At 39.5% G+C, this 14,803-nt stretch overlaps 1 protein-coding gene across 1 annotated transcript; it reads left to right on the forward strand.

Moving 5' to 3' along the window:
* Positions 1–629: 629 nt before the first annotated feature.
* Positions 630–7,499, forward strand: gpr37l1a (G protein-coupled receptor 37 like 1a). Its single transcript, XM_005729635.1, has 2 exons — positions 630–1,414; positions 4,781–7,499. The coding sequence occupies exons 1-2, from the start codon at positions 773–775 to the stop codon at positions 5,801–5,803; spliced, it is 1,665 nt and encodes a 554-aa protein (XP_005729692.1). The 5' UTR covers positions 630–772; the 3' UTR covers positions 5,804–7,499.
* Positions 7,500–14,803: the final 7,304 nt, after the last annotated feature.

Here is a 14,803-nt window from a genome sequence, read left to right on the forward strand (position 1 = left end):
CCTCCAGCAGAACCAGGCTCAGGGAGGGGGTGAGAGAAGGAAGACAGGATAAAAGACATGCTGTGAATAATAACTAATTTAATGCAGAAAGGTGTATAAACACATTGTGCATGGAAGAGGTGACTGAAGGAGAAATACTCAATGCATCATGGGAATCCCCCAGCAGCCTACACCTACTGCGTGTCTGACTACCTGAAGAACTAATAACAGCCTCACCTGTGCTTTGTGTATTTTGTTCATCAGCAAATATCAGATTTCTAAAATACTAACTTAAGAATATTGACAAGGTAAACATTGTTCTTGCAGAGCACTAGTATGGTATTACAGTAGTAGTGTCTCATATTCTACACTAAACACAAAATGGTTTTTTAGAAAAGGTAAATATTGTCTAGCATTCTTAGAGTTTAATATAATTCACTGCATGTGTCATCTTTATCCAACTGTCTGGTGTTTGGACCTTAACTTAGTTTGTTCCAGTCAGTATGGAGCTCTTAAAGAGCGAACTGTGGTCACAAGACTTTATTTATGACCCCTTTTTTTATTATTTTGAAATGTGTCACCGGAAACTCAGTGTTTTCTTCACGGTGTCTTGATGTTGGCCAATAACAAGTGCTGGAAACTGAGCAGCAGACTCCAAACTTCTCCGTCAGGACTGGAGAGAAGCTGAGCTGCGTCACAAACAACATTTTTTTTATTTCAGGAGTGAAGTTTTTCTGCAGCACATGTCTGTGACACACACGGATAACACGGAGCAGTTGCATTTATTTAAAAAATGAGCTCGGTTTGGTGTGTTTTGCTCCTCTTTCTGCACTGCGCGGAGCTCCGGTACGCAGCTCCGCTGGAGGCGCAGCAGGCGGAGGATGCTGGCTCACCACCTGCGCGCAGCCAGGCGTCTCTCTCTCCGGAGAGGAGCTCTCTGAACGGGTTTCAAAGTTCAGGACTGCCCGGTGTAAAGCGAGTGGCCCGAGGAGCCAAAGATGGGGGCTTAAGGAAAAAAGAACCGGTTCCCGCCAACAGTTTAGGGCACCCGCGCCGGTACGACGACCCGAGCGCCTACTTCACCACACCGCGGACGTCCCGCTTCACCTCCGCCCCGGTGGGGAACCACTCGTCCGGCCGCGGTTCAGGGCTCCACAACCCGCTATTCCCAGTTACCGACGGCTCCTACTGGGCGTACGCAGTCATGCTGCTCGCGCTCGTCCTGTTCGCCGCGGGCATCGTTGGCAACCTCGCGCTCATGTGCATCGTATGGCACAACTTCTACCTGAAGAGCGCGTGGAACAGCATCCTGGCGGGCCTGGCCTTCTGGGATTTCCTCGTGCTGTTCTTCTGCCTGCCTGTGGTCATCTTCCACGAGCTCACCTTGAAAAGGTTGCTAGGAGACCTGTCCTGCAGGCTCGTGCCCTACCTGGAGGTAAGGAGGAGGTGAAGGTGCGCGTGAAGGAAGTGTTTTAGTATTTAGCCTACAAGCAGCACCTTTTAGTGTCGTGTGAACACCTGTAACTTTCACACACCCGAGTTTTACCATGTACCAACTTTTTCCTGTGTTTCCACAAATTCCCTTAATCAATGCCGAGATAAATTGTTTAATAAATACTTACATGTTTATTATAGATGCACTTAAAGTGTTGCCAGGTGAAGAATCTGCGTAATACTTTGTTCAGCTGTTTTACTGAAATGTTTAAATATATTGTCACTTAATTTGTCTTTAAGTCATTTCAGTTTTTTTATGCAATACATTTAAACACAATCGACCTCGATCAAAGTAATTAAGACATCAATAAACTGTGGTAATAAATTAAATAAAAGCTGAAGCATCAAAAAACAAGAAAAGCGATTATAAATTAAACACAACAATGAAAACTGCCTGAAGATACTAAACTATTCAACAATTAAATTCATGATTAAAGAGTGATCAATGATTAAAACTGAATGCGATGTTGACTTTTCTTTTTTTTAATCTAATGGATAGACTCTAATGTCATTATGATTAATCTTTGATTTTACTGAAATACATTTCTAAATTGTGTGAAATAAGTAAAAAATATCTATGATCTCCTGACTCAATTCTAAATACATTTATGAAACATCAAGTTCTAGGATAGTGATATAAAAAGTTCAGTGATATAAAAACACTTTTATACTCATTTAGTTGATTGGAGGTCATTTTCTGCAGGTAATCTTTCATTGGTTGTTTATTTTAGCATCATCCTCACTGCAGCCATTCAGAATTGAACATTTCTGCACAGATAGCGAGGCAGTGAGGCAAACTTTCACACAAGCATGGAAGTTTTTACAGCTCGTGTTTGACTGATTTTAAGTGATTTCCAGTTTAATAAAGAGACCTCCAGGTCTGATGAATGGCCCGTTTGTGTCTTTGTTCCTCCTCAGTTTCAGCAGCCTTTACTTTGAACAAACGTCCGTTATGGTCTGTTTGGCCTCTTCACCCGTCTGTTATGAACCATCAGGGGAGGCTAGTGTGGGGCCCCAGCATGAAGAGGCTCTTCTTCCTCAAGAACGAAACAGTGAAATACAGAGACGTAGTTTTCAAGAATGGTGGTGTTTATGTGCAGGTGCAGCTCCAAAACTAAGTCTCAGTAATGAAAGAGAAACTGTTGCTAATCCTGATGAATCACTGAATGAACAAAGAAAGAAAAGAAACAGAGATATCAGGCCGTCACTGAAAGAGAGCTCCATTTCTTTAAATGCAGAATACCAGCTCAGGATGGGCCAGCAGCAGCTCAGTTTGGAATTAAAAAAAGCTTTTGTACATGTTTTTAAATCTCTATTTTGAGGCCCAGTGTACACCTGAGTTTAACTGGCATACAGGGAAAAAAGGCCTCCGGCTTATATGGAGGATAAAAGTACAAATAAAGATATTGCTTTAAAAATGTAGTGATTAATCAGACGAAGCAAAAACAGATTAGACACTTGGGATATAAAATGGTATTTAAAGAATGCTCTTGAATATGTCCTCTTTAAGTGTTTAGCCTAAATACAATTTGAGATGCTGACATTTAACTCAGTGGATCTTCTCTGCATCACACAACAGTGATGTTACTTTGATTCGCTGCCTTGGACAACAGAAATTTAAAGAACGTATCATAGAAGACCACCGGGTTTTAAGGACCTACTGAAAAATAGTTTTCATGATTAAATAGTCTTGTCATTATGTAAAATATCAGAAATGAATGAAAAGCAAGACGGTTACAATTCCTTAAAGACCAAATGATTTAAAGGTATTGGAAGAGGCCTCATTTAGAGGTCAGTTAAAAGCTGAAGCAAGAGCTTAATTTAGATTTACTCTCACTGAGCGATGAATGCTTCAGCACAGAGATAAAGTCCTGCAGCCTGTGGAGTCTTTGTTTTTGGCTCTAAACCAGCTCTGTCCGCCTACACAGCTTCAGATCACTGAAGTGGAGTTTCACTAATTTGTAATAACAGCTTGTGTGAAGCAGTCTTTAACAAGGTCAGGCTGCCGGCCTCCTCTATTCTTTGCAGCTTTACCTATTTTTATGCTAATGAGTGAATTAATTTCTGGTTAATGAATTACTGTTGTTTTGTTTTTCTAAATGCTCTTTTACTGAACAGTACTGAAGCAGGTCAGGCTGCCAGCTGCCCTGTGCTCCGTTAGTTAAACTATTTTCATGGTAATTAAAGCTCTGTGCTAATTATCTTGAGTTGTGTCTTAACAGTCTGAGGTCGTTAAGCACTGACAGAGGGAGGACAAGTCTCTGTAATGATAGTAAGTGTTTCTGGCCAAAACCACCAACTTTAATGGGCACGAGGCACCAATTACTGTCCGCAGTACGAAGGCTAAGAGCTTTTACAACACAATGACCTTTTCCCCCTCTGTGTGTCCTTTCATTTCTGTTTCTGTGTTCTGAATGTTAATGGAAAGTTGTCTTTGTAACTTTTTTCTTAATGCTTGTAAGATTTGTAATTTAGTCTGTAGCCGGCATAAAGAGCAGAGGAAATCCTCAAACATGCTTTCTTCAAAGCACTGGTTGAATTATATTAATTCTTATTAGCATCATCTTACTGTTTATGCCAGTTTGAAGTAAAATGGTTAAACAAAACAACCTTTAAAATCGTTAATAGTAACAATATTTTGTTAACTATTAATAAATTAGGTATTAATATTGTATTGAACATTTATTAAACATAAAAACAATATTTGGGTAACGTAATGGACCGTTCCATCACGACAGGACAGAATTTTTTTTCTCATTAACTGTGTGGTGACTGACTGGGACCTGTTCTGCAGCTTCAGAAGTTTGAGTCATGAGTGTAAAAGACCAAAACATAAATAACTGAAAATAATTAAGAAACATTTGTTCTGTCATGGCTCTGAGCGTAGACCCAAGGTTTTGTATTTTTGGACTGAATCAGTTTGTTTTGGGGGTTTTGGAGCTAATATTTATTGTTTTGAAGGCGTCTTTAATCTTCGGTTATTTTTTACGTTATCTGGTCTCTGTTGGTGTTTAGTTCTGCTTATATTCAGATCTCTCAGTCTTTTTAAGCAATGATTGATTTTTCAAGTTGGGCCCAGTGGGGGAATCAGCTACCATGGCTCTTTTTGAGGATAAAAAATCACACCTGGAAACACGTCTACATTATATTTGCTTTTTTAAACCAAGATCCTCATGTTGATGTTGTGGTTTGAATTAGTATATGACTGCAATGCAACTGTGAATGGATGTCTGTCAGCAACTGCATTGATTCTTAGTGATGGCTTATTAATATTATTTTTTTCTGATCAATTTCCTCACTCTGTCAGGTGACCTCTTTGGGCGTGGCCACATTCAGCCTCTGTGCGCTCAGTATTGATCGTTTCCATGCAGCCACAGGCCCTGGGCCTCATCAGACTCCAAAGGTGGAGTCCTGCCAGTCCATCCTGTCCAAGCTGTCCGTCATCTGGGTGGGCTCCATGGTCTTAGCTGCCCCGGAGCTCCTGCTGTGGCAGCTCCTCCAGGAAACTGTCAGCCTGCCGACGCTTCCCAACGACCTACAGCAAAGCCAGCACGCAGGCTCACTGATGGCGGCCTTTAGAGGCCGGACTGAAAGGTTCAAGGTGGATATGTGTGTCCGTGAGCCATCTGTGGAGCTCCCAGAGAGCATCTACTCTCTGGTGCTGACCTATCACGAAGCTCGAATGTGGTGGTTCTTTGGGTGCTACCTTTGTTTGCCACTGCTCTTCACTCTGGCCTGCGATTTGGTGACAAAGCAGGTGTTAGCACAGCGACTACCACAGAAACCCAGCAGCGAAAAGGTGACTATCAGGTGCTCCTCCTCCTCTTCGTCTTCATCTTCGACAAAGAAAAAGCAGCATGTGAGGGAGCAGAGGCTACGCTCCACTGTGATGGCACTCACTGTCTTGTACATCACGTGCAACCTGCCAGAGAGTATTTGCAGCATCACCCTGGCGTATATCTCTGTCCCAGTGACCGCTGCGCTTCCGGCTCTGGTTCTGCCGGCGTTGGGTCTGATTGGACAGTTCCTGCTGTTTGTGCGCTGCTCTGCGACGCCAGTGATGCTGCTGTGCCTGTGTCGCTCGCTGGGCCAGGCCTTCATGGACTGCTGCTGCTGCTGCTGTGAAGAGTGCCTCCCTGATGGCAACTCCTCTTCATCTTCCTCTGCCTCAACTGCTGCAACCTCCACCCTCTCCTCACCCACATCGCCTTCGCCAGTCTCCCTGTTTCCTTCCAGCAAAGAGGAGCCGATGAAGAGCCTGTTGCCGGCAGAACCAGCAGTCCATGAGAGAGTGAAAGACTCATCAGCAGCTATTGGGACACCCTGCTGAGGCTCAGAACATCACTTTAAAGGGTTATTTGGGGTTTAATACAACTTGGTTCTTAATTGGTAGTTTTGTCCAACATTTCAGTCGGGATAAGTATAGTCAAAAGAAGGATTTACACCTGCATTAATTTACACTCGGTGACCTCCATCAACAAAAACAGACATGACAGATATGATATGAAAACAGGAACCAGAATGTAGGTGGGTTGCAAAGCAGCTTGCACAGGGGCGCAGTACATCTGAAATTGCTAAGGCATAAATTAAATTGCATGCTTCACATGAGATAGTTGGACATGTAGAAGCATATTAGCCAATCATCAGCTGATGTAGGTTTATCACTATGATCAGCTGATCTGAATGGATCATTACCTGTGTGTAACAATGTTATGCTTGATTTTACTACAATTCAAAGATCTGGGAGCACAGTTACATCACTAAGGAAGGAAGAGTTATCAGTACGGAAGAGAGGACGAGAAAGTTTGAAAAGATACCGGTATCGGGAAAGCTGTGTTCCAGTCTGTTTTTGTGATTTTAACCTTCATCTCTTAGGTCTAACAAAGGCGCTGTAGTGATTTTCCAACTAGGAGGAATTATTTGCACCCAGGTGTATCATTTTACTTTATAAATGCTGCCATTCTTCTTTTTTCCTTCTGCACAACTGAGTCCCATGCAAACCTTTTTCTGCACTGTTAAGAATTCGAAACAGTCACTAGAAAATCTGTTCAGGTAAACCTTTTTTTCTAATGTGGTTTCTTGTTTGGCTGATGAAGAATCCGATCTAAGCAAAAGTAAGGCAATGTTATGAATAAAATCTCAGCTAGATTCTACATACCGAATCGGAGCAAGTGCCCAGGTGTCTAAATACTTTTGGCAATACAGTGCATCTAAAAACTAGGTACCAGTGGTACAACCACCAGTCAAAGTTGTAGCTTGAAGCGGATCTGTGAATTATAGTGTGTGCTGACAAATGTTTACTTTTTTCTATTCCAGATATGTTTGATTAACTTGGAGGTTTGTTCTCAACTTGTCTGATCACCTGAGCTTTTTGATGTGAATACAGGTTATATATAAACTGCCATTTCATCAGCGCTCAGCTTTTAGATTCGTGATTACACTGTTATTGCAGGTGGTCAAACTTAGGGACAAAAATACCAAAATAAAATCCAAGTCGTTGTAAATGGTTCTTTACGTTTAGTCTGTATAAACTTGGGTAGAGCCACTGTAGAGCAGAAGTTTGTCAGACTAGCGTTAGGTAATTATTCAGATTATGGAGCATGTTCTAGATGGATTTAATTGATATGCCAGTTATTAAATGATATGTCATTGTTTTATGGTACAATTTACATTTCACAGTTATTGATAATTGTCTAATTCCCATTCAGGATATTTGCATCACATTTTCTAAGTACTGTCTCAAAAAGAAAGTCATTTGAGTTTTGGGGGATTTTTTTTTTTTTTTTGTAAGGCATTTAAACTGAATATGAAGAAATACAGCATCAGGACAACTACCAGCAGACTGATATTTTTCAACAGTTATTTGTTTTTGTTTTTTGTCTGTTCCTTTTTTAAAATATGTTATTTTACTGTTATTCCTCATACATAGCTGATCTGCACAGGAGACATCAAATATGTGGATACATAAAGTTCAGGTGGTACAGGTTCACAATGGGATCAATCAACATGCAGAAATGTGAAACAAAAGTTAGACTTTTTTTACTTGTTTTATTATTTTGATTGAATAAAATACATTTTGAAAAAAAATGTGTTCTTTGTTTCTTTAATATCTGGCATAAACAACAGCAGACAGTAGACAAAACTATCTATCAATGACTTCATTTATGAAGAGAAATTAGTTATTGAGATAAAATGGTTTTGATTTTATTTTATTTTAATAAGCAAAAATAGCAATTTGAAAGCAAGACATTTATGAGGGTGTTTTATTTTTATTTTTTCTATTAATAAATATATTGAAGTTGTATCAGTTTGCTGTTTACATCCTTGTCATTTGTGTTTACAGTGCAGGTTTACTGCATTATATGAAGGCCTTGCATTAGAGTGTGTTGTAGCTTATACTCAGTAAGTACACACCTCCAGCTAAGTTAAAAAATAACAATACCAAAAAAATTAATTAATAAAATTTTGTCATCTCATACACTAAAAAAGAAGAAAAAGCCCAAAAATGTAACTTTTTGAATACATGATTTGAATACATGTAAATTATCCCTGCAATTTTGTTACACAAGTAAAATGTCAGGTTTAATGGAATCAACTGAAATTTACTTGACTGATATACATTTGGTTTATACCAAGCACATTTTCCTTAATGATTAATTATTTGAATTTACCTTTGATTTTATATATTTAATATGTATTTTACTCAAAATTTGTGTTTATTGAGGGTGAAGAATCTCTTTTCATTGTATATATTTTTTATATTCTGCATCAGTGAACTTCACTTCTGCCTAGAAACAATGAACACACAGTGGGTTACATTGCATCAGTTCACATGTACACACTACACTTTGAGCTAAAGAGCCTGCAGAACTAAAACCTTTAACATGTTTGCCACAAAAAAGTCAGAAAGAAGAAAAAGTTCTCTCGATACTTCCAGGAACATCAGATTTGTTTTATTTTTAGTTTATAGACAATTCTGAATGTGATTAATGTTAAACCTACATGTAGAGACAGAAAAAACAGGCTGGAGGACAGTGAGAGAAAACATTTCCTGAAAGGTGCATTACATGTAATGAACATCTGAACTCTGGGTGATTGTTGTCTGGATTCATTTTCTTTAGCTGCAGACGGCTCATGAACACTCTGATGTCTACTGGAAAGAATGCCTCTGCGCTGTGATTCCAACACCCACAGACTTAGAACGCTCTTCATGCCTGACTGTGACACTCCTTTTTGTCATTATTCAATTATTGAAGGTCACAGCTTCACAATAAGTGCTGGCCTTTGAGTTCGAGCAGCCATATGAACACAGTCACTCTATGACCAGTTGCTTAGGAGAACAGACAGGAATTCCTTGCTTTCCCAATTTTTATCCACCCATGTATTTTAAAGAGGCCCAGCCTGTTTTCTCCTTTTTCATATACCGACGTGAAAAGGTTTGTCATGCTTCCTCCAAATGTCAGCATTGTGCATACAATGTAGAGCAGCCAGAAAATTTCTTCAGCACAGGTATGTAAACACACAAAAAAAAACCCATTAAAAATTTAAAATTATAAGAAAAACTTTCATATTATGCAGAAGGTAGAAGCAGGCGTTCACAACACTGAATCTGATGCACGATTTTTATATTTCAGTCCATTATTTTTAAAATTGTTCATTTATATCGTGACATATAAGATCATATCTTGTATCCCTCTGCAGAAAACATAATATATGGATGACGATATCTTTGTGGCCTAATAAATTTAAATTATAGATTTTATTCAGCTTGACATTGGACAGAGTAGTCGATATTTTGCACCTCGTTTCCTTCGCTGAATTCACGTCGCTGCACTGATTCAATATTCTGGATCTCAGCAATTCTCAAGCTTTAAAATACTCTTACACAAAATAATGGAAAATAGTACTTCTTATTCAGTCTGTTTGAACATAAATCATAAATAATGCTTTTTCCACATATTACATGAATCAATATGGGCATTTTGTGTCCTTAACCTATACGCATCAGGAATTAATAGTAATGATTTTCTGTGCCTTTTCACTAATGTGCAAAGCCAGCAGTTTCCACATGCAGTACCTGCTTATTACATAAAAAACATTACATACTTTTAACAGCATGTTACAGACAATGAATTATACAGTACATGTTGAGCTTTTCAGTGATGATCTCTGGGTAAAAACTCCTTTTGAGGCAATTTTTCTTTACCTTGTTTGATATTAATCTTGGTTAATATTAATGTTATCTTAGGCACACACCTGTGGCTGTGAGTAAAGACGGTCCGCCCACCTGGTAAACTTTTTATTTGCAAGGCTCAGCCAATTAGGACAAAGCTGGCCTGCAGAGCTACGCCCCCCCTCTATGTCCAATATAAGATATATAAGGATTCCATTAAATTGGAAATCATGCAAAACTCATCAAAAGTCCAAGAATAAAATTCAGGAGATGAGAGTATTAGGCTTTCTTTAACTGCTTGCAGATAACTCACACAACTTCTGTGTCAATTATACATTTCAGAAAAAAGGTTTGGAGTACTTTCCGTTAGGTTTCAGTAATACAAACGCTCCAGCAAATGGACAAAATTTCATTTGACACTTAATGAAGAGTAACAGAGCACCAGAGGTTGGGTTTGATTCAGGAAGGGTGTAAAATTCCATCAAATGAAACACACGGAGCTACGTGCTTATAGCAAAGGATCAGTTCAAAGTACCTTCATCTTCTGGATAAACAAGCGGCCCCTGGATTTATCTGCTGTGCTAAAGCTCCCATCTCTTTAAATCCACCCTCTTTTTAATCCAGCTTTCTCCTGATTGGCTGCTCTTTGCAAACACACTGAACAAATCAGTCCAAATACCTAAAGTTGAGCCAGGTCTGTATTTGGGCTGAGGCTTGTGTATAGTTTGACCCAGAAAAGGTGATTGTCCGAGTGTCATGTGGCTCTACTTGGCTGGAAATCTGGGACAAAGAGGTTGGCTATATGTTTACGTGTAGAGTTACTTTCCTCATTTTTGGATTAGATAAAACTAAATGATAACTGCTTTCTGAACGTATTATTGGTCTTATCTTACCCAGTTTTTATCCATTTTCCCTTCTGTGAAACCGATTAACACAAGTTAATGATTTCAAGCTGGCATATAATTTTGAGGTTGTTAATGTTCATTCTTGCAGGGAACAATCCCTGTGAAAGTTGTAAACAAAACAAAACAAAACCACAAGGAGGCACTTAAAAACCACAACAGACATGAAGCTGAATAAAAAAGTGGAGATCCAAATAAATCAGGTTTTTAATATCACAGAGTCCAAGTGTCTATTTAGTCCCAAATGGACACATTTAATCAGATGATGTACCAAGGAGTGAAAAAACGTTGCTGTTGACTTTAGAGGTGTGATTATTTGAAGTGAATTAGGAAGTGTGACGTACATATACAACTTCACTTTGAAGGTTTAAAGCTTTAATTTTGCTGAGGACACCAGAGTCCCTTCACAGATGTTTTTACAGCCTTTGAGTTTCACTTTAAGAACCTCTGCTGTATGTTGAGTCTCGGTTCCTTTTAGCTGACATATTTGTCCTCCCACGTCGCCTTGCCTGGGCAAAAAGAAGGAGGAGGGGATGCTTCAATAAGGCCTGCTTTGTTCACGCATCCCCCTCTCTGGCTCAGAGAGAGAGACACTTGAACAAAGCTGCATATCAATCGCCATCCGCTGAGGGAGTTGCTAAGCTACACGACACCCACCGCCTCCCACCAGCTGCCCCAGTCGCTGAGAAGAGAGAAGAAAGAGGGCTGAAATGCAGGGGAGGAAAACTGCTGTGGTCTGCTAAGATAAGCCAAAACTCCTCTCTTCTTGGTTGCCTTGGAAACCAGCTGAGACACAGCAGCATGGTGGCCTCAAGTTAGCAATATGGCCCAAAACCAACACTAAAGGCTCTTTCTAAACTCTGCATGGCCCTGCTGTGTTTACGTGGGCCCGAACGATGTTTACATTACTTGTGTCTAAAATGTTTTATTGCAAGCGAGTGAACGTAAAACAAATCGATAATTCATAATCCACTGATGGATAATATGTTAATGATGTTTGTAGCTTCTGGGTCTGAAAGGTAATGTCCATGCACAAGTATTCTTTCTAATGGACAGCAGGGGGGGACTTCTCTGGTTGCAGAAAGAAGTTCAGAAGACGTTTCTGTGAAAACTGCCTTTGACTGTCATGCTCAGGACTCAGTAAACATTGTCCTGATTATTTTGTGGTCTCAAGTTCTAGTTTCAAGTCCAATCGTGTCTGTTGTGGTAGCCTAGATTAAGCATGAGTCGGAACGCCGTAAGAAAGCAGTTATCATTATTTTTCAATCAGAACTGTCCTTTCTGTTTGTTTTGAAAACACAGACATGGTGTTGCTGAAAGTCTTGCTTTGAAAGCTTTGAAGGTACACAACAGACTTAATAATGCCACAATGACTATGTCCATCCTTTATATACAGTCTATGATGCTAACCAGTTATATAACTGCACTGTAGTCTTATATCATACACACCTTTAAAAAGTCCCAAAACTTCATGCCGCACATGAATTTCAAGTGAGTTTTCACTTTAGAGTTTTAGAGTGGAATAGAAGTTATGAGCTAATTCTTCAGGTTGTCACAGATCCTTGCTACTCAGAACTAAATAACAGACAACTGACTAATTCTAATTTCCCCTTGTGGGACTAATAAAGGTATCTCATCTATCTATCCCAAAATCACACACCAGGCCATATTTTAATCAGATAGCCACTCAAATGTTCAAAATGTTCAAAAAGCACCCACACATGCAAATATGGTCTTACAAGTTCAATTAGGTGGCTTGAACTGATGAAGATCAGGACTAGCAGATAAACTATCAGGTAAAGCTGCATGTGTCAAGTCAGCACACCTATCAGTAAAATGTAAACCTGGGAAAACTTCAGAATGGTGTGTTACATTTTTATTTATCACGACTCAAGGTCCAACAGTAAACCACAGTTTTCATGATGGGGGAAATCATACAACAGGCTGTAAACAAATATTTTTATGCCTTTTTTGGGTCATTTTGGAAGTCTGTAGTCCAAACTCCAGTGGCCATTAGAGGAAGTGCAGTTTCAAGCTTCATTTTTCAGCCCCCGGGATTTCTGCTGGGGAGAGCGAATCTAAACTGTCTCATTTACATTAGCACAAAATTGGCCATTTTCTATATGAATGAATTAATATATTAAATGGATTAATAAGTAAAATAGATGAAAAAGATCAAAGAGATACGTTCACTGACTTTCCTCACAAATTGCACAGAATTCCAAAATAAAAGCACTCTGTTGCCTGTCTTTATCCCCATTATATTGATGTCCAGTCTTTCCTCTGTGTGCTCTGACAGTTGTGGTTTGACTCTGTCTTGTTCTGTCTCCAGCCACAGTGGGCTCAGGAAATATGCAGCACAGTATCTGTTAGCAGTGTCCATTTCCAGGACAACAGCTCACTGCTAATCAGCGATGCTATCAGAGGCCTGTCCACAAATGAAACCCTCTGTTGGCTAAATGCAAAGCCAGCACAACCCAGAGTTGTTGCTTAGGATCGCAAAGACACTATAAAGGCCTTTCATTCGTTTGCTAGTCATTGTTGAAGATATTACCAATAAAACAACATCATTTAATTTTTTTTTTTTTAAGTCTATCAATCTTTTTTTAAATATTTAATTTTTTCTGTGACATGTACACACAATCGCTGGAAATCCTCAGGGGTGATGGCATGTGTATTTTTAAACTTTTTCAGGCTAGTGATTTCTTCTTGTTTGCAGTCTTTGAGCTGATCATATCCAGACTTCCTTAAACACAAGACTGAGACTGATTTCAGTTATCTCAGGTGAAGTATTTTAATTCCCAGTTTCAGATGCTAAGAGGAAATTGTCCTATATGAGAAAGAGAAAGTGCTCTTGAGGCAGCAGGAGGGATGGTGGTGAATTCTAGTTTTTCTTGACTGTGTCTTGCACCAAAAAAAAGTTTTTCTCTGTCTCTGCTTGATGCTAGACTCCCACAGAGTCCTCTGAGCTGCAAAGTTCCCATCAGAACCAGAAGGTCCGAATGCTTTCTTGTCCTCGGTCACCAGTCCAGTTTGTTCTGTTCAGTGAGAGACGGCAGGCGGTGGAAGCTGACTGGAGGCCCACCAGCAGCCTGGGGGAGGACTGCCAGGGCCACTTCCTCGTTGATCCCTTTTAAATGACATGGGAAACATCAGTAAAGCTCACAAATAAACTCTGGGGGTCCCTTTGAGTCCTGAGTAAACAGAGCTTTCATTAATTTGGCAACACTAAGACAGAAAAAAAAGCCAAAATTCAAAGGCAGACTTCAGGAAAAAGTTCAAACACAAGATATCTTGTGTTTGAACTTTTTCCTGAAGTCTGCCAATTCAAACTAATTCAATTCAAACCAATAAAGTCAAATTAATCTGACTTTATTGTTTATTTTCATGATGAGAAGGGCGATACCACAGATTGTGATTTGGAATAGATAAAACCTATACCAGGGCCACAATCAGCACTTTTCAAATCAATAGTTTTTCATGAAAATGAATTTCTATTCAATTCAATTCAGTTTCGACCGTTTGGGCCGAGCGGAGGAAGACAGAATATTTCTGAAAAATGTTAAATTTTTTGATAGAAATCATTTTATAATTTTTTTTATGCCAGTTTAATTTGATTTAAAGCCTCAACCATGTGTTAGATCAATATACTGATACTGAAAAGTAGTTGTGTAGCTGGCAGAATAACAGCACATTCACACCCTAATCATCATGACGCTTGTTCTGTGACCTTGTTTTTATTATAATTTAACAGCCTAACATCATTTTCTGACTGACTCTGCCAAACGCAAAGTTTTTCCAGTGCGAGGAAGAAGAAAAACAAACTTATGTTAGGAGGCAGGAAAGATGAAAGCATGATCATCATCAGGCCCTCTGGCAAAGTTCCAGAGGTCCACAATACCCGAGCGTCCATCTGTGGCACAAAAAAGGGAAAAATTATCTTTTGTTTTAGTTCTCTTTTTTGTGGGTTACGATTAATCTGCCCCAGCTGATTCATTTTCCATTTAATGTAAGGTATCTCACCCCTAAAGTTGTAATGTGATGCTAACTTTTCCCAGTGAAGAACAGCTCTCTCAGTTATTAGAGGAGGGAAAAGTTATTTTAAAAGCAGCTTAAAACAAATCAGTGTCAAACCAGTTAGCATGCATGTTAGCATTAGTTACGCAGGTGTTGGAGATCTAGTAGTCACACACACACACACACACACACACACACACACACACACACACACACACACACACACACACACACACAC

Source organism: Pundamilia nyererei, unplaced genomic scaffold (assembly GCF_000239375.1).
Source record: "Pundamilia nyererei isolate P.nyererei 1_Seehausen unplaced genomic scaffold, PunNye1.0 scaffold00034, whole genome shotgun sequence".
In the NCBI taxonomy this organism is placed as follows: domain Eukaryota; kingdom Metazoa; phylum Chordata; class Actinopteri; order Cichliformes; family Cichlidae; genus Pundamilia; species Pundamilia nyererei.

What these genes read in the sequence shown, in the direction of transcription:
- gpr37l1a (XM_005729635.1), top strand. Translation starts at nt 773, where the DNA reads ATGAGCTCGGTTTGGTGTGTTTTGCTCCTCTTTCTGCACTGCGCGGAG. An exon ending in GGCTCGTGCCCTACCTGGAG is followed by an intron (nt 1,415 to 4,780) that starts GTAAGGAGGAGG and finishes TCACTCTGTCAG; the next exon opens with GTGACCTCTTTGGGCGTGGC.